At 45.7% G+C, this 20,247-nt stretch overlaps 1 protein-coding gene across 1 annotated transcript; it reads left to right on the top strand.

The window, feature by feature from the left end:
- The first annotated feature begins 13,968 nt into the window (after positions 1 to 13,968).
- On the top strand, positions 13,969 to 19,344 carry KCTD12 (potassium channel tetramerization domain containing 12). The gene has a single exon (XM_083500713.1). It carries the CDS (start codon positions 14,791 to 14,793, stop codon positions 15,799 to 15,801), a length of 1,011 nt encoding a protein of 336 aa, XP_083356839.1. The 5' UTR covers positions 13,969 to 14,790; the 3' UTR covers positions 15,802 to 19,344.
- Positions 19,345 to 20,247: the final 903 nt, after the last annotated feature.

Below are 20,247 nucleotides of genomic sequence, written 5' to 3'. Positions count from 1 at the left end.
TTCCAAACCTAGTCAGGGGCGTAGTGTGGGTTGCCAGGGCCACACAGAGGTGAGGAGGGGGAGGGAAGGAAATGGATGTGGTACGCAGCCTAACAGTGGCAGTGTCACCCAGAAATCACAGCCGCATAGATAAGAAAAGAAAAGTCATTCTGTTTTCTAGAGAGGTCACTTCCTGGTTCACATTTTCAATGGAGCTCAGCAATGGAAGTGCACAGCTGTACTGAGGGAGTCCTGGGTGTTGAAATTCTGCACCCCTAACCATTTTGCATGCTATGCCACTGAACCCCGGGAACGTGCATCTTAAAGAGCAGGAGGGATTGAGGCTGAAGTCGTCTCAGCTTGTTGGATGCGCATGGCAGGATAACTGACCGAGGGTGCCCCAAACTCCTGGATGTTATCTTTTCTCGTTTTCCTTCAGAGAGGGAAGAAGTCAGAAACAGCAATTGCAGTTTGCCTTTGCTTTAGCAACTTAAGATTCAAGCCGCTAGGGGCTCCCCTTTCCTTGTAAGAAAAACCCAACAGCTTCCAAAACAAAGGGAAATAAAAAAATTCCTTCCAGTAGCACCTTAAAGACCAACTAAGTTAGTTCTTGGTATGAGCTTTCGTGTGCATGCACACTTCTTCAGATACGAAAACAAAGGCAAACTGCAATTGCTGTTTCTGACTTCTTCCCTCTCTGAAGGAAAACCAAAACAAAGGGGTTTAGGATGGGAGGGGCGGTAATCTTAAATCTGCAATGGGTGATACTTGAGCGCAAACAAGGAAGGGAGCATAGCATTTGTGGGTAGGGTTTGTGGGGCCATGAAAGAAATTGATGGCATTTAAAAAACAACAACTGTGCATAGGACACGTGTGTCAGAATGTTGCATTTATCATGTTGCCCCTGAAACCTGTTGGAAGAAATAATGCTAAAATAAAAAAGGGTGTGTGGGGAACTATGCTCCATACTCACAAATGAATTGATTGCATTTATGGTTATGTTTTTAGTTTTATATTTAATTGATTGTATGTGGCCTAGGGTGTTTGTAACGAGGCACCTAATAAATGTTAATAAATAACTATATATTGTCCTTCTTTGCTGAGAGTGATCTCGAAGGGATATTTGTGTGTTGGGGTGTGTTTGTGAGGTGGGGTGGCCTAATGACATTCAGCCTTTTCAAGTCTATGAAAAGAAATGGCAGGCAATACTTGGCTGTTTGCTTTCAGGTATTTGTTATTCATTCCGAAATGGCAAGCTGGAAGTTCACAGCAGTGTTTGTATGAAGCTCCAAGCTGTCCGCTCGCACCATAAATAGGTTCTCCCATCAGGGGAGAGAGGGAGGCATCTATTTCCAGTGAAACCACTTAGTTCCAGAGGCAGCATCTCTAAACGCTGCATCTCGCTCTACTTAATAGTCTCTTACGTCAATAGAAATGACAGCAAAAGATGACAAAGAGATTAAGACTGTTTTATGTAACTGAATGGTTGAGGGAGCAGGGGCTGTAATCTATCTATCTATACATGCATGCATGCAAACATACAGTACATACATACATAAATAACATGCACACAACCCACGATGATAGCAGTGCATTTTTGGGAAACTGAATCACTTTGTTGCTCAGTCAAAACTTTTTCTGAATATTCTATTTAAACTCTATTTTTATTTTTACATGTATCTACAAAACTTCCATTCAACAGGACATACCAATAAAATACAGCAGCACGGAAGATTCTGGAAATTTGCAAAATGAAATTAATACGTAGAGAACAATATCCTTTTTAAAATTTTTCTTAAGGTAGCTCCCCCCCCCATCCCACTTCTCATAAAAGAATATTCAAATAAAGATTTGGAGGTAAAAGTTGCAGTGCGTAGGTTTCTTAAAATTCCCTCTGATCCATCTTACCTTTCCCATGACCGCTGCCTGTTTCCAAGCCCCGCAGGTGGTAACAGTATTCACACATACCCTCTCTGGGCTTTATATTTATAGTGTAAGAGAACATGCACATGAGGAATGGCGCTGGCTGAGCTCTTCTCCCTTGCGCACAGATATCTGAAGGGAAGGATCCTTCCTGGCTACTGTCTTCCAGGCAATCTAGAACCCTGAACCATTGAGGTTCCAGATCAGATGGAAGACTGTGCACATAAAGCTTAGCATGCCCTTCAGACATGTGCAGAACATCCATGGAGACTAGGGAAAAGGGGCTATTCAGCACAGCCTGAATTTTAAGTATAATGCACAGGCTATAGCTTTAGTATAATGCAGAGGCTGGTTGTGTGTCTAGAAACTTAAGGGCTCACCTAGTCAAAACAGAGCAGTTTAAATTTCAGTGATTTCAATGGAAGATATTTAAGCCTCCGCTTCACTCCCTTATTGAAAGCAATGGGAGACTGCCTTGTTGCCTTAGAGCTCATTAATACATTACAATCAGCTGTCTGTTTGCAGATTTAGCATCAGGCACAAGCAGTCTGTGCATGTGAGGATTGGAAGGTAGGAATATAAGCGATATTGTGCAGGTTTTCTGTGGAGGCTGGTGTTGTAATATTTAGTTTCTGCAACTGAAGTGAGAGGCTTAATAGTTCAGCAGGTAGTACTGCTAACAGCTCCTTCTGGGGCAAATGGCAGCCTGGGTAAGATCTTCAGCAAGAAACCAACATGGGGTCCTGATCCACAATGGGTCTGCGATCCAGATGACTGATTTTCTTCAAACTAAAAGTGGCTAGCTTAAGTTCTTATTGTAACAAACAGTTTAGTGAGCTGTCCCAGTTGGAGTTGGCCTCACTGGAATTGCGTAATATACACGAAAAGAATAATGGGTGTGTTGAAATTGGGGTGTGTGTGTGACATATTTCAACCATGAATACAATACAGTGGTACCTCGGGTTAAGTACTTAATTTGTTCCGGAGGTCCATTCTTAAACTGAAACTGTTCTTAACCTGAAGCACCACTTTAGCTTAAGGGGCCTCCCGCTGCCACCGTGCCACCACAGCATGATTTCTGTTCTCATCCTGAAGCAAAGTTCTTAACCCGAGGTTCTATTTCTGGGTTAGCGGAGTCTGTAACCTGAAGTGTCTGTAACCTGAAGCATATGTAACCCGAGGTACCACTGTATCTCTAAGTTTGACTTTGTGTTTTCCCCAGCTGATCACGGCAGGATCACTATGGAATGGGGTTAAAGTGAATGTGCTCTGTCTAGTGCAGAGTTCCAGCTTAAAGTTTATCAGTGGGTGCAGGAATCTCACCATTATTAACAAAAAGAAGAACTTTCATTGTGAACTCAGGGGGTTATGATGAAAGAAAACAGCACTTTTTGAAAAAGTGCTAAGTGCTGAGTCTTAGCCCTGCTGTAAGGGAGACTTGGTCCTTATTTATGGAAAGGCACTTTGTACATGCTCATATCAGCTTTGTATCTCTCTTCCGCTCCATCTTTCTTTCTTGGCCAAAGTGGGCAGGGAGCTGTGCTAAATGGGTGTGGCCAAAGCAGAAGGGGTGGGGCTACAGGACCACGATCAATAATCCTCACAGCAGTGGCTGTTCATGCCTCTTTTAGATTCCAGCATTGGTTGAATGTCTTATTTTTCAGGAAAGCTTTCGGAGCCTGTTGTTGCTAATGTGCTGATTGTTCTTTGTTTTGATATCTGCCTTTTAGTTTTATGGGTTTTTACATTTTGCTATCGTATTGACTTTATGATTGGTGGCTTTTATTCTCTTTATGGATCGTATGCTATTTTGAGTGCCTTTTGGCAGAAAATGCAACTGAAAAGTCCGGTAATATAAATGAAAGCATGTTGTTTATGTGCAGTACTGGGTCTAGGAGAAGGTTGCAACCTGGACCTCTTGTTTCTCCCTCTCTTGTGAGGTAGGATTCTTTAAAGACACCCTTGGGGTTTTCAGGTGCAGTTAATGCCCCAACCATGCATGTTATTTTACCTTTGTATGAACACATAGACAATCCAAACTCATGATTATATAATAGGAAAGCGACTAACCTAGGTTAGATCCCCTGCCTAGCAATTTAGTAGCATTGGACAAAACCTTTTCTGTTACAGTGGTACCTCTGGTTAAGAACTTAATTTGTTCTGGAGGTCCATTCTTAACCTGAAACTGTTCTTAACCTGAGGTACCACTTTAGCTAATGGGGCCTCCTGCTGCCGCCATACCACCACCGTGCAATTTCTGTTCTCATCCTGAAGCAAAGTTCTTAACCCGAGGTACTATTTCTGCGTTAGCGGAGTCTGTAACCTGAAGCATCTGTAACCTGAAGTGTCTGTACCCTGAGGTACCACTGTACTTCTCACAACACTTCAGTTACAACAAGCTATGTCCAAAATCACTCTGTTTTTATGTAGACTTTTGGGATGTGTGTGTGCGTGTGTGTCTGCAAACAAGGATCTGGTCAGATAAGATTCTGACAGTATTATGGTTTGCATGCACACACTGCTGGATCAGAGATAGCCAGAGATAGATGAGTCTTTTGTGCAATGCAGCAGAGACCTTTTTACATTCTTATGAAACACTTAGAGCATTGCTGAGTTTATGGAAGTAGCTCTTAAGAGGAGTAGAGATGAGGTGCTTCAATTCCTCTTCATCCTTCTCCTGGATACTCTGTAGCCCTGTTCAGGTATTAGGATTCTGTATTGGAGACATCTGGCTGCAGACTCCACCACCCCGATGGTGGAAAGGGGGCTTGCACATGCGTTGACTTGAACATGCTCACAAGCCTCTTCAAGATCAGGAACCTTATTAAATCAAGGTTCCCTTTCAGAGGGAGGCTTGTAAGTGCGACTGGAGGAGAAGTTTAATTCTGTTCACAATTAGAGGCGAATCTACCTAATCCACAGTTTCTGAAACAAAACTCGAACCAAAACACCGCCGTTCTTCAAAACTCACACTTCTCCAAGTTGAAGGCAGTTCTCCTGTGCTGACCTTTAAAGACCTAAACGGCCCCGGTCCAGTATAGCTGAAGGAGCATCTCCACCCCCATCGTTCAGCCTGGACACTGAGGTCCTCCTCCGAGGGTCTTCTGCCGGTTCCCTCACTGAGAGAAGCAAAGTTACGGGGAAGCAGGCAGAGGGCCTTCTTGGTAGTGGCACCCGCCCTGTGGAACCCCCTCCCATTAGATGTCAAGGGGATAAAGAACTACATAACTCTTAGAAGACATCTGAAGGCAGCCCTGTTTAGGGAAGTTTTAAATGTTTGATCATGTTTTTTTAATATTCTGCTGGGAGCTGCCCAGAACGGTTGGAGAAACCCAGCCAGATGGGTGATGTATAAATAATAAAATTATTATTATTATTACAAAAATGAATATACTAGAGCAGGCTTGTCCAGCTTCCAAGAGACTGCGATCTACTCCCACTATAAAAAAAACTGGCAGTCATCTACCACTGGATTGACCAGATCTACCTGTTGGTCATCCCTGCACTAGAGTAAAGTGATCATCTTGGTTGCCCTCCTCTGCACACGTTCCAGCTTGTTAACATCCTTCCTGAGTTGTCGTGCCCAGAATTGGAGACACACAACATCACCCAGTCATCCCCCTGAGCATTGCCTAGGATGCCATTGTCCTCGATGGTCACTTTTGGGAGAGTTCTTGTCTTCTCTCCCGCCATTAAAGCATTTCAAATTGTTTAATCCATGCTACAATGTAGAGTACAGTACCCAGTGCAACTGCATACCCTAATCTAAAAATACCACCCCCCACTCTAACCTTTGTGATTTTTTTTTTTGGGGGGGGCATAAAATAGAATCTGTATTGTTGGCCAATGATGATTTCTCTCTCCATATTCCATATTCTTTGGCTCCGTAAACGGGAACTGAGACTCTTGCTATGAGCTAGTGTGGTTCTTTAGTTCAGTTCTTTAATTTTTTAACTCTTTTTGCCACATTGGCACTGATATGTGGGGGCTCAATACCCCACTGAACAAGGTGCCTCCTAACTCTGTTAACATTTAAAAGTAACTCCAGTTAAATTGATGCAAACCAATGGCAACATAGCAGGCATTCAAAATGCAAAATAACTTGGTTTTCCTCCACCCCCTTCCACAAGATGTCTCTTCCGTGGGAACATTATTGTACATAATGAATTTTACCAGAGTTACGTGTCCCTGTATATATCTCCTCCTCTGGGGAAAGGCTTGCTGGAAATATAAATTAGCTTTCTGAGTACAGAGGTGGGCCATTTGTGGTGCTCTGAAGGATATTCTGGGAATGTTCCACCCAGGGAGCTGTACCTCATTGGAATGTGTGAATAATTTGACTTGATTAAGATAATTGGAATGAAAGTGGGAGATGCTGAGCCAGGGATGGGAAACTGGAAGCGACAATTGTTTGGAGGTGCCTACTGTGAGACGAGGAAGGGATAGCACAACTGATCTTACAGGGCACAGCTCTTTAGATGGTGAAGTACGTATATCACATCAGATGGTCTTATGGGCTCCAGTTTTTAGATGACAGTATGCATTATTTCGTTCCCTTCAGAATGTGGTAAGCCAGGCAGATCTCACAGAACTCTAGCCCAATGGTTGCCATTAACCTGATTTGAACTGATTTTATAATGAACTGATTTTAGAATGTTGTATCATATTTTTTTAAATACATTTTTATTAAAGTTTCACAAATTTTTAACAGACACAAAAACACAAACAAACACAACACAACACAAATAACAAGTATAGTTTCAAACCCATATTTTCTTAACATCCTTCCCTGACTTCCCCACACCTCTCCTTCTTGTATTCCAATTCCAATAGTTAGTTCAGCAAGTTCTTACCCCCAGCTTTTACCTTATTATTATTATACTTAATTCATCTTAATTAACCAATTTTAACTTATAGACCTCAATTTAAACAACGATACTCATTCTTCACACCCTTTTCTAAGGTCGACCCAAATTCCCTTCCACGAATTTCCCAATTTTTATATTAATTGCAAAACAAAATAACAAAAAACAACAACATATAATTATACACCCTTTGGATTCCAAAACTCTCATCCCCCCTTTCCCGGTTTCGATCCCCAAAAAATATCCATCAGTCCATCAACTATCAGCCTGGAGATCTCACGTCCGAGGCCCTCAAATCTCTTTCAGTCCCTCTCTGCCGGTTTTTTTGGTAGTCCTTTATATCTCGGAGAAGCTCTGTCCCAATAGGGTCTATGTTTCTTCCAACCAGATAGAATGTTGTATCATTTAATGTTGTTAGCCGCTCTGAGCCCGGCTTCGGCTGGGGAGGGCTGGATATAAATAAATTATTATTATTATTATTATTATTATTATTATTATTGGCCTCCTTCTGCTCACTCTGCTGTTGAGGTACTGGATTTCGCCCCCAAAGGCAATGGCAACCAATTTTATTTTGAGAGACTCTTAAACGTCACCTCACTAAATGTCGGTCTGTCTCCTCCTCCTAAAATTTGTCATGCCAACAATATCCATAAATAGGTTATCTTTCGGGTGTGCCATTTTTCTTTCTTTCTGCAAGCAAGTTTGAGCAAGGGGAATCGGAGGCTTGAAAATTCCCCCCCCTTTGGTTTCAGTTCTATGTGCAAGAATAAGCAGTGGAAGATTGCAGTCTGTGAAGAACCCACAAGATTGTGCAAAAAGAAAATGTGTTTGAGTCTCACTTTGTAATAGTTCTTAATTAGTATTTTTTTTTAATGGAATACAAAGAAACAGTACCTTCTCTCTCTCTCTCTCTCTCTCTCTCTCTTTCTAAAAACCCCCGGTTGTTAACCCTGTGCAGAATCTCACCAGTTGTTAATCAATGGCCATTTCCCACTGTTCCCATTTTCACTGCAGATCAAAAGCCTGGGGCACAATTAGTTTATGTGCAAAGCACACTGGAACTCTGGATTTAAAACCACATTGTATCCTTTGTTGCCCCCCAGCATGAAAAATGTATTGCTATATTGGAACACTGATGTGTTAAAACTAAGGCTTACCACCACAACAAAGGACAGTTGATTGGTGAACTCTGTAAAAACTGTTAGCCTTAGAGAATTACACATTCTCTCCATCTCTTTCCTTTCCCCCCTGTATCCCATACAAAACAGCATCTTGGATTGTCGTTTTTGCTACTCTATTTGCTTTCTGATTCAAAGTACCTATATTGACTGTGCCACTGAACCTCATAAAATGCCCAGTTCCCTGTGGTTATTTTTCCCCCTGCAGAGTCTCTGCATTAAATTTCTGCCTGTTTCCACACTTTCGCCATTTCCTCTCATACTTTATCCTAGCTCACTGTTCCCAAAGGCATAATTCAGCCATATTTAAGACCCACTGCAAGTGTCATAAATGCCTTGGAAATATCCTCCTTCATCTACTGCAGGCTTGGGAAAGTTCTGTGGGACTGCAGTGTTAGGAATCACAGAACTGTAGAGGTGGGAGGGACCTCAAGAGTTATCTAGTCCAACCCTCTGCAATGCCGGAAACACAGCTAAAAAATACCTGACAGATGTCCAATTAACCTCTGCTTAAAAACCTCCATAGAATGAGAGTCCACTACCTTCTGCTCCTGTTGGACTCTAATTCATGTCAACCACTGCCAGCTTGGTCAATGATTTGAGATGATGGAACATCTGAAGATCTCCAGGTCTACTATGATGTGATCTCTGAGGGCTGCCTTCACAAACCACTTGGAAGCTGCAGCTGATTCAGAATGTGGCTGAGCAGTTGTTAACTATGACAAGCTCCATCTCTCCAAGAGCTGAATTCTGAATACAAATGGTGGCGATAGGGAGACTATGGGTTGGCCCTTGCCTTCATGCCTGGTTGATGAGCTTCTTGGAAGCACCTGGTGAGCAAGCACTGGAACCTGCTGACCCTGAGAACTAGACTCTCATCTAATCTATTGGACCAATAAAAGAAGCAAGAGCTTTTCAGTAGCTGCATTCTCACTGCACAAGTCCCAGAGAACCCACCTTGCTCCTTCCCCAACGGGCTTCAGGAGGCTTGTAAAAGTGTTTGCGCTTCATAGGGATCATGAACCATCATTTGGATTTTGCTTCTTGAGTTTTGTTGCCATTTTAATGGTGTAATAGTAAAGGTAAAGGGACCCCTGACCATTAGGTCCAGTCGTGGGCGACTTTGGGGTTGCGGCGCTCATCTCGCTTTATTGGCTGAGGGAGCCGGCATGACTAAGCCGCTTCTGGCGAACCAGAGCAGCGCACGGAAACGCCATTTACCTTCCCGCTGGAGCAGTACCTATTTATCTACTTGCACTTTAATGTGCTTTTGAGCTGCTAGGTTGGCAGGAGCAGGGACCGAGCAACGGGAGCTCACCCCGTCACGGGGATTCGAACCGCCGACCTTCTGATCGGCAAGCCCTAGGCTCTGTGGTTTAACTCACAGCGCCACCCACGTCCTCACTGGTGTAATAGTGGGCCTCTATTTGAGATTTGCTTCGGGAGTGTTCTTGGATCCGAAAAACCCAATACAGATTCAGTCTTTTAAATTTTATTGCAGTGGTTCAGCATACCTAATTAGAAGTATTTCCCATTAAATTCTACCTGCAATGCGTATAGGACTGAAGTTGTGTTTTATTTTGCTGCTTCTATGTGGTTTCAGTTTTTAATTTTTGTTGTTGTTAAATTGGAAAAGCGGCTCTTACATTCTAATCAATTGAATAAGCATCTATTAATTAATGGTTAGCTTCTTTTCAATATCCTCCTTCCTGTGTTAGTTGCATAAATATAGCTCAATTAAATGTAATGCCCTTATTTTGACTCTTCCTCCACCCCATTAAAAGTCAGAAAACATCCTTTGTAGTATTTCATCTGCTACCTTCATAGAATGTTAATAGGGTAGCCAGTTGTTTGTTTTTCTCAAAGGGTTTTTGAACATCTCTATAAGAAATCTGTCAATACAATCCTATACAGCACCACTGAATTCAATGTAGCTGACTCTCAGCTAATTATTACTATTCTTAATTGAATTTCTTACCTGCCATTCTTAAACTAGTAACAACAATAAAATACGGTATTAAAATCACTTAAAATCAGAATATAGGACTGCAGCTTAAGACTCAGACATGTAGCAAGTTATATTTTGTCCACTATTCATATCAATGCCAGGAAAAACTTCTGTTTCAGTATCACGCTGCTGCTGAAGGCACGGCAGCAGTTGGGGCCGGCCCTGTTATTAGGCAGGGTTAAGTCACTGCCTCAGGCCTCAGAGCCATTGCCCTTCATTAGAAATGGGAGCTAGGTGTGTCCCAGGCCTGTCATATACCTCCTAAACTAGCCGGCTGCACTGGAGGACACTATTCCATTGACAGTGTTGAAAGACGATTAAACGTGTCAGCCCAGGGGGGAAGACACCCCCAAAATAGTCCATATGGCTATAGAGAAGTGAAACACTGAAAAGCTTGGCTGGGAGAAGGGACATGTGCAGGCGCATGGAGGAGGCAGCTGGCTGTAATCATGTGCACAGCACCAGCCAGTGTGGGATGGGTGTATCAGCTGGGTATTTAAGGTGAAATTCTTGCCCCCCAAGAGGAGCAGTCCATGCTGCAACTCTTTGTTGCAGGTCCCACTTGCTTATATAGACTGCTAGGCCGTTGTGGTATGGTACACACAGTTTGGCCTGGGTGTTAGGCTCATGCACCTCCGCCCACTATGAACAATGCCTCTAATGATAATAGAGGTCAATTCACTTAAGCACTTGTGGCCACAAGAAGGAGCTTGTGGGCAGTGGCGTAGCGTGGGTTGTCAGCACCCGGGGCAAGGCAAGTAATTTGCGCCCCCTAACCCGTGGATTTGCGCCCCCTAACCTGTGGATTTGCGCCCCCTAACCCCCAGATGTTGCGCCCGGTGCGGCCGGCCCCCCCTGCACCCCCCACGCTACGCCACTGCTTGTGGGAAATGGCTCCTTTCCTGAGAACTGCCCATCTTTTTCTCACTGCAAATGGAGAACAGGACTTGGGCTAATTCAAAAAGGCCCCTACTTATTTAAGTTGCACTTTGCATTGTCGTTTATGTGGGCAACAAGGAATTGTACTCACGCCCAAGGCTTGCTCCTGTGCCACCAGTGTACAGTCTGGCTCTATGGCGGCATCCCATAATTGGGCCAGGCTCAGGTGTGCAGATACAAATCCGTCCTATGCTACTTAAATAAAGAAGGATGAGACCTGCAGAAGCAGTCCTATGAGCACATTTACAAACACTGCAAACTTTTATACTGGAAGTGAGATTACACCTAACTTCCTGTGTAGGAGAGGTGAAATATAATGCTTAAGGCTGCAACCCAGTGTTTGAAATTAGCCAGGGGCCAGGTACATTTTGCACCAGGCTACCAAACATTTGGGACGCAGTTGGCACTGTGGGTTAAACCACAGAACCTAGGACTTGCCGATCAGAAGGTCGGCGGTTCGAATCCCCGCGACGGGGTAAGCTCCCGTTGCTCAGTCCCTGCTCCTGCCAACCTAGCAGTTTGAAAGCACATCAAAGTGCAAGTAGATAAATAGGTACCGCTCTGGCGGGAAGGTAAACGGCGTTTCCGTGCGCTGCTCTAGTTCGCCAGAAGCAGCTTAGTCATGGCCACATGACCCGGAAGCTGTACGCTGGCTCCCTTGGCCAATAAAGTGAGATGAGTGCCACAACCCCAGAGTTGGTCACAACTGGACCTAATGGTCAGGGGTCCCTTTACCTTTACCTTACCAAACACTTGCGACCAGGTGAAGATTCCTGGGCGCCAGGATGGCACCTGACATCTCTGCCATCTGGAGGTGCATGCCTTGGCATCATTGGATCTTTACTCTTTTCACACTAACATAACCCATCCTGTAGAATTCTGTCAGTTATATTTTATCTGCACAATCGGAATGAATTTCAGGAACCAAATGCTTTTTCAGTGCAGCCTGAGCAGGAGTTTACAGCTATTTGTTGTAGCTTGTCTTCACTTACCCCAGTCTACTGCCCTGCTCACAGTTGTGAAGAATATCCCTAGGTTATGAATGGTCCATGTCGCCAATAAGAAAAAGAGGTCGGAAGAGGCCAATATATATGTGGACTGTCCCTGGATCAAGTGATTTACAGTGGTGCCTCGCAAGACGAAAAGAATCCATTCTGTGATTCTCTTTGTCTAGCGGTTTTTTTGTCTTGCGAAGCAAGCCCATTGACGGATTAGAGGATTAGTGCTATTAGCGCTATTAGCGGCTTCTAGCGGCTTCTAGCGGCTTTTAGCGGCCTATCACCTTATCGGATAAGATGATAAGCGGCTTATCAGCTTAGAAAAAGGAGGGGGAAAGAAAAAAAAACCCGGAGGAACTCGCAAGACCTTTTCGTCTTGCGAAGCAAGCCCATAGGAGATTCGTTTTGCGAAGCACCTCCAAAATGGAAAACTCTTTCGTCTAGCGAGTTTTCCGTCTTGCGAGGCATTCGTCTTGCGGGGCACCACTGTATAATAATTTATTATTTATACCCCACCCATCTGGCTGGGTTTCCCCAGCCTCGCTTCTTTCTTCTTCAAGTTCTCGAAGTTCTTAACCTAGCTCAAGGTTGTCATCTGAACTAGCTCAATGTTTTACTGATAATTGCAGTCAGACCATCATTTGAAAAATCGGACTCTAAAGCTGTCTTGCCCCCAAATGGCAACTAGACATTCAATTTTGGTGACTGTAACCTCGGATTAAGGAGTCATTTGTCTCCTAGATTATATATTTGAGTTTCTAACACTGTTGCAACATTCTATACACTGTTACCTAGGAGGAAGTCCTGCTGGACTGAATTGGGCTGGCTTCTGAGGATATGTGGATAGGATTGCATTATAATACTGCGGTCCTAAGGGGATGCAGGTAGCGCTGTGGTCTAAAACACATTTACTAGGAACTAAAATATGCTGCTTTAATGGAGTTTGCTTCCGAGTAAACCTATTTAGGATCGATCCTACAGGCTCTTTATTTGTAAAACAGCTAGGGAAAAGAGTTAACGTAAGTCATTAACCCTTTGAAGTCTCAGACCTTTTACAGATGTACATGTTTGTAAGTTGCATTTCACTGTTTCAGTGCCTGGCAGTGCTGCAGTACTATGACTGCAGTCTTAAGCAAGCCCAGGGACGTTAGTAAAGAGTTACAGTAGGGCAGCATTTTTGGAGATAAGCCCACAGTGAAGATAAATGCTGCAGAATTTAGTACGGGAAAACGACAATATGGTCTTTGAAGTCTAACAATATCTGTTCCACTCATTAAGATGGAGGGAGGGCCAAAGATTGTGGGTGCATGAAAACCAGGGTAAGTAAAAAAAATAAATCTCTAGGACAATATTAGTCAAGGATCAGTTGGAACCAGAAGCCTAGAAACCCATGAAAACGATTGGTATGTGTAAAATGAAATGTGCCTCTTCATTTCCCCCTTAGAAACTATGTAAAATCGTTTTACTAGAAAAAGAGGAGCAGGGGGAAATAGGCATGGGGGATGTGTGCATTTAAAAACATTTTTTTTTGCTAAACCTACCATTAAAAAAAAAAATTAAAAAGAGGAAGTCTGCCTAGAGGTCAGGAAGCCACAAGGCTCCTTTGCCTTCCCATCTGCAACTAGGCTGTTTGCAAAAAGCGCAGTTTTTGCATTATGACATCCGTCACGTCAGGGGACCCGCTCCGTAGTGGACAGCGTGGAGGTGACGTTGCAGCAGTTTAGTGCCTCTGCACCAACACCGTTGCCCTGGGCTGGTTCTTACACTCTACCTGAGACAATCCATTGACTCTGCGGCAGCCCTGCTGACTTGCACTTTCTGAAGGACGGGAGTCTAAGGAGCCATTGCCCATCGCTGCTCCTCCTTTGCTCCCATCCAGCGCCTTAAATCTCCACCCCACTCATCCCTGTGGTAGTCGAGGGCGCGCCGAGGATTGGGGAGCTAACCAGCCATACTCGGGGCGATTCATGCGAAGGCGCCGCTCCCTCTAAAAGTTGATTTTTGCAAGCAGCGTCTCAAATCCACTCTGCACTAACCTCAACAGGACTAGAGCACGCACCCCCCCCAAAGTAAAATAAAAATGCGACTGCGTTTGCCATTCGCCAAGCACATTTCTCACGGAAGAGGAGGCTACCCCAGAGTAAATGGACAGCAAGAGCTGCGATCTATCCGCCTCTGGGGGGAGGGGGACGGGCAGCCCGACTTTATGGCCTCGGAAGCCCCCCTAAACTCAACAGGGCTTAATCCCAAGTGTGTAGGACTGTACCCTTAAAAATCGCTTGGCAAATCCTACTGCTGCTGCTGCGGGTGACAAGGGAAGCGCTCCAGAGAATGGCATCCTCCTGTTTTTGCAAAGCGACGGCAAGCCGAGAAGGGAAGCGAGCCCAGCACAACAAGGGGGTAGCTTGCGCGTCTCTCCGACGGGGGGGTCGGGCTGATTGCGATTTGGCCAGAGTTGGCATTCTCCGCCGAGCAAAAAAATAAATATATCCCCGTTCAGCAGGGGGAAGGGGGTGGGAGCTGTGCGCTCGGGCTCCTTCGCAATTGGGGAAGGCGCAGCCCCACGTCAGTGTCGACACCCACCCGCCCGGCTCCCCTCCTCCTCCCCGTCCACGCCTTGCGCTCCCCTCGCCGCGCGCTCCCCTCCTGCGAGCTTGCAGCGCCGCTACATAAGCCGCGCTCGCCGCCGGCGCATCCGAGTCGCGAGAGCGCGAGGACCCGAAGCCCGGAGGAGAGAGAGAGAAAGAAAAAGAGGCTGGGGCGCCGAGCGGAGCCCGGGAAGCAGCAGCAGAGGCAGCAGCGGGCGCGCTCCGGAGCTTGGCGGGGAAGGCAGCGCGCCAGCCTGGAGGAGAAGAAGCCGAGGGCGCGGCCGTAGAGGAAGGGCTTGCTCCGGGCCGGCCATGGCCTTGGCGGACAGCGCGCGGGGGCTCCCCAACGGCGGCGGCGGCGGAGGCAGCAGCGCCTTGCGCAGCGCGGCGCGCCCCGCGCAGCCCGAGGCGGCGTCGTCGGTGGGCGGCGAGGGCTTCCCGGAGATCGTGGAGCTGAACGTGGGCGGGCAGGTGTACGTGACCCGGCGCGGCACGGTGCTGTCGGTGCGCGGCTCTCTGCTGTGGCGCATGTTCTCGGAGCAGGCGGCGTCCGAGCTGCCGCGCGACTCCAAGGGCCGCTTCTTCTTGGACCGCGACGGCTTCCTCTTCCGCTACATCCTGGATTACCTGCGCGACCAGGAGCTGGTGCTGCCCGAGCGCTTCCCCGAGCGCAGCCGCCTGCAGAGGGAGGCCGAGTACTTCCAGCTGCCCGAGCTGGCGCGCCGTCTGGCGGCCGCCGGCCTCCCCTCCGCCGCCGCGCGCTTCTCGGGGCTCTTGCGCGACGCCTCCGTGTGCGCCGACGAGCCGCCGCCGGGCCTGGGCTACCTGGAGGCCGAGCTCCCCGAGGGCGGCGGCGGGGCTCTGTCGGCCTCGCCCACGTCCAGCCGCAGCCCGTCGGGCGGGCCTCTGCTGGCGCCATCGCTCTCGCTGGACGCCGGCGGGGCGGCGTCGGGGCGGCGCTCGGGCTACATCACCATCGGCTACCGCGGCTCCTACACCATCGGGCGGGACGCGCAGGCCGACGCCAAGTTCCGCCGCGTGGCGCGCATCACGGTGTGCGGCAAGACGGCGCTGGCCAAGGAGGTCTTTGGCGAGACGCTCAACGAGAGCCGCGACCCCGACCGGCCCCCGGAGCGCTACACGGCCCGCTACTACCTCAAGTTCAACTTCCTGGAGCAGGCCTTCGACCGGCTCAGCGAGGCCGGCTTCCGCATGGCCGCCTGCTCCTCCACCGGCACCTGCGCCTTCGCCCCCGAGCAGGGCGGCCCCGCCGACGACAAGATCTGGACCAGCTACACCGAGTATGTCTTCTGCAGGGAGTGAGGGGACCGAGATGCACAAGCGCAGCCTGGGCTGGCCACCAGCTCCACCACACCCCAGATTTTTTCTTTTTTTCCAGGCACATGCCGTTCCTTTCCCTCACCTAGGATGACCGGGGCCTGACCTTGCAGAAAGAAACCTGCCTAGGCTCGACACATTTTTGGTGCGTGGGAGCTGCGCCTTGCAAAACTGTAGGAGAGTTTTGAAGGGGCTGTGCTGGGAGAGACAAAAGTGCCCCACCTGAATTCCTGTCCAGCATCCCAGATAAGCAATAGGGTGGCAGCCTGAAGGCTCTTCCACCTTTTAGAACTGCACAGATAGGAAACCTCCCCATTGTGGTGTCTCCTCTTCTGTGTTGTTCTTCAAGGTGCAGAGAACTTCCTTCCCTTCCGCACGCTGAGTTCCCGGCCCCTTGTTTACATTTCTATGCACTTGCCCTGTGGTCATCCCTTCATAGCTTTGTGACACCTCATGCACCCCTCACTCGTACCTTGGAAGAACACCATCTGCACCTAGGTTCCTTATATAGACAGTCACTCAGCCCCTCGCCCAGAAGGAACGCCTCTTGTTTTGTACAAGTTGGATCACTTCCTTCTACCCCTTGCACTTAACATGGGTCCAGAGCACTTCCATGGGCCTTTGCCATGTAATGTGCTGCCATTGCCCAACCCTTTTATATAATCGCTGCCCACCTCAAATGCCAGCTGTGCAGAATTCACTGTCCCAGAATCAACCCACTATGTGATCTGTTCATATTGCTAGAGGTAAAACACAAATCTTGACACACGTACCTGTGTCCCCCTTTTAATATGCATGCTTCCAAAGATGTCTGTCTTGTTCACCCCAGAACATACGTGCTGTATATTTTATTCCTGCATCTCCACTTCCCTCCCCCATCCAGAGAATGGGTGGGCATCAAATGCTACTTCAGTGATGTAAAGGACCCCTTTGCATCATTCTGAGTCTGCTTCCACCAGTCTCCCGTTTTCCTGCCTTTTGCTTCTTTCTGCATCATGGTGAAGGAACTGCTGTGTGGCCAGTCCGCTGCCATCCTTCCTGCTTCCCAGAAACTGTTGCCTTCTTGCCCTGGGATGGGGAGAGGAATCTGAAAGAGGGAGAGAGAACATTTTGCACTTCCCAGCCATGTTGGTGGTGAAGCAGAGAGAACCTTTCCTGATCATTATTTTCCCAGTGTTGCCTATCTCCTAAATTGGATGAAGTCAGTGGAATAGAACAGCTATTTCTGACAGGTTAGATTTTGTGGCTGCTTCTATTCCCCAACCCCTACCCTGTTTGGGGGGCGAAATACTAGACAACGCAATCAGGGACCTCCTTATACCATTTTATTCCCTTTGCCTTCTCTGCCGCTTTCCAAAGTCTCTTTCTTCTTCAGCTCTTTGGAACTGTGTTACAATGGGGACGGGTCAGAAGAGCCAGTGCCAAAAGGGGCCGTCATCAAAGTGGCGACTTCTGGATTTTTACACCACTTGAACAGTCGGAACTTCCCTTCCAGGAGCAAATCTCTTTGATGGCACGAAGCAATGTCAGTTCTTTGAAAACTGAGTGTGTTTGCAAAATGTAATTCTGACACAGGGGACAATAGCAAGGAAGAGTCTTTGATGAAAATTCCTGTATTATCACTCTTTATGTATGTGTGTGTGTGTGTATTATATATAAAAAACCCCATTGCACATTGTTTAAATGTTCTGAAAGTAGTCTACCAGACTGGCTAAGGGTGGAGGTGTGTCAGGTCCTGGGCTTTGAGCAGCAGATTGACAGATGTGCTAAGCGTTTTTTTGGAACTCTCTGGGCAATAGCCAAGTCATACTAAGAGGTGTGGTCCCTCAGCGTGACTTGGCTGGGTAGCATCCTATATATATTCTTGTTTGATGTCTTCAAGGCTCAGTTTAATGCTTCTTTGAAGTGTCCATTGGTGCCCTTTCCTTCCCTGGGCAAAAGAGTGATATTTCTACATTTGTTAAGACATGCTGCTGAGTAAAAGTTATGGGCATTCTGAGTGGGATGCCGTCTTTCTCTCCAAATACCTAAGGGCAAATTTGGCTCTGTTTTCATTGTTTTCTACTGGGAGGGGGTTTGCACCTACAACAGTGCAGAAACATTAAGTCCACGCATGTAGGAATTTTGGCTGGTGTCTTATCTATAGGGAAGGACCACCATGGTGATATATAAGCACAAGTTTTTACTCTGAATGAAAGCTCTGATCCCCCCCCCCCCGCATTAAACAGATCTATACATAAATGCACATTGCTCGACTTAAAAGTACTGTCCATTTACATTTGCGACCTAATGGGTGCTTTTTATGCGATCCAGTCATTTGGCCATTCCTCAAGCGGTGCACATTGAAACTTGACAATTTACTTAGCCAGAATTAGTTACAAACAGTGTCTTGATGCTTAGATACAGAGTTATGGGCACTATAGTCTTAACCAAAGAATATTTCTATTAAGTTTCCTCCCCCTCACTCCAAAGCTGTCGTTTCAAAGAGTGGAATTTCCTTATTTGAGTAAAATATTATTTTAGGATCAAGTGTTGGCCTGTTAGAATTGTTGAGAGAGAGAGAGGCTTTTTTTATTTCCTTCTTTTTAGCTAAATGTCTAGCTGCAGCTTAAACCATTCATTTTGAAATTCTTCTGGGGCTTTATAAATATCAATCAACAGTCCAGATTTCAAACATCTCCCATCCACAGAAATGTTTTCCTTTTTTCTCTGGGAGATGGTTTTAAAATGATGTATTTTTTCAAAGAAAGCAAGAAAAAGAAAGGGAGAGAGAGCATTTTTAAATAAGGACAAGCAATAAGAGAGCATTGGGAAGCCAGCGTGCCACAGAAGAGAGAGTGCCCTGGTTGTCCTTATGCCTTATTATAAAATAATTCCATTGTCATATTTTCGCTAAGTGAGAGGTTATTGATTGCAATTAAGTATTTAAAATGTCATTCTCGAGAGCTGATTACAGTCTTTTTCTAGTTTGTGTTGAGTAATTCTCTCTGAAGTATGTTTTCTAAAATTTTGTATACAATCCAGTTTTCAGTAAGTCCTGAAATGAGCTCTTAGCTAGTTTTCTTTTCTTTTTTCTGTTTAAAAAATAAATCTTGTACTGTAGCTTACTAAGTCTATCATAAGAGTTATGAATGGGGGGTGGTTTTTAATTGAACTTGTGACTTAGTGTGTATATAAAGTGTATAAACATTTTACACGAATCATTTAGTTTTTTATTCATTTACTAGTGCTATACAGATTTTCATATGCTGTACCTGGACAGAGTACTTTCATATTAAGCTGTGTTTCTGCACCTATTTATATGGGGGGAGACTTGCGTACAAACATCAGCAAAATGATAGAAGTATGTTTGTCGACACTTATTTGCTTGAATGTGAATTAACAGCGAAACTTCCTGTTGGCTAAAACGCATCCCTCTAATGAAAACTTGTATTTTGATTAGTGAATGTTTATTTGCTAGCAGACTACCCTAAAGCTCCTATTATTTTTAAAACCAGAATGGGTATAATAAAAAGAACTAACTAGTAATTTTGTAATTGTTGTGTTCTGCATCATTAAGGGTACTGGTGGGATATTGGGTTGTCATTAACAACCGAGTGATTGAGGATACTTAGGTTTATAACATAGCTAAACCAAAAAAAACTTACTATCTGCCACCCCTCTGTGGTTTGTGTGAGAACATACTGCGTCTACTTTCTAGGAAGTAAGTCCCATTGAATATATAAAGTTGCCACAAATAAAATGCCTGTACCTCAGAATTGTCAACTTTGACTGACAGCAGAGGTCCAGGGAAATAATGGAGTTTTTTTCTCCCACGGCACTGCAAACTCTGATTATTTTAACTGTAAATGGCAGGAATGTGCAAAGCAAGGCTTTGGTCCTTTGCTGTCAAAGTTAGCAAAACTGGGACCCTTTCCAAGTGGCGTGAATGTACTTTCCAGTACAAATGAGTTTAGGTGCAAAGCTCATATCGCAGTCCAAAACTTGGGAAACTCTGCATTTCTGTATTATTGAGCAATTGCAAATTCAGGAATGTTGGGTTTAGTTCAACATGGTGCTGTCCAGATGTTGGAGTGCAACTTGCATAAGCTTCTGTCATCATGGCCAGCAGTCTGAGATTATAGGAGTTGGCCTGGAACATCTGGAAGATGACAAATGAGCTAACTCTGAGCCAGTTCTATCACCTTCATAAGCATTGTTACGTAATAGTTCTGAACTCTAAACACATCTGTTTTGGAAGTTGATTGTATTGAAATGGTTACACATATCTAGGATGCGAATATTAAAAGTGAAAGAGGAATGTATGTGAGAGGTCATGGAGATGAGTTTTAATCCCAGGTTGGAACAGGGTCGTTCTAATGTGTACAGTGGTACCTCAGGTTAAGTACTTAATTCGTTCCGGGGGTCCGTTCTTAACCTGAAGCACCACTT

The sequence above is a fragment of the Podarcis liolepis genome (genome assembly GCF_965112155.1).
Source record: "Podarcis liolepis genome assembly, chromosome: 4".
Lineage (NCBI taxonomy): Eukaryota > Metazoa > Chordata > Lepidosauria > Squamata > Lacertidae > Podarcis > Podarcis liolepis.
The sequence above is the reverse complement of the archived record's forward strand: the minus strand, read 5'-3'. Positions and strand labels throughout refer to the sequence as shown.

Coding starts and splice junctions, on each gene's coding strand:
- KCTD12 (XM_083500713.1), top strand. CDS start 14,791: ATGGCCTTGGCGGACAGCGCGCGGGGGCTCCCCAACGGCGGCGGCGGC.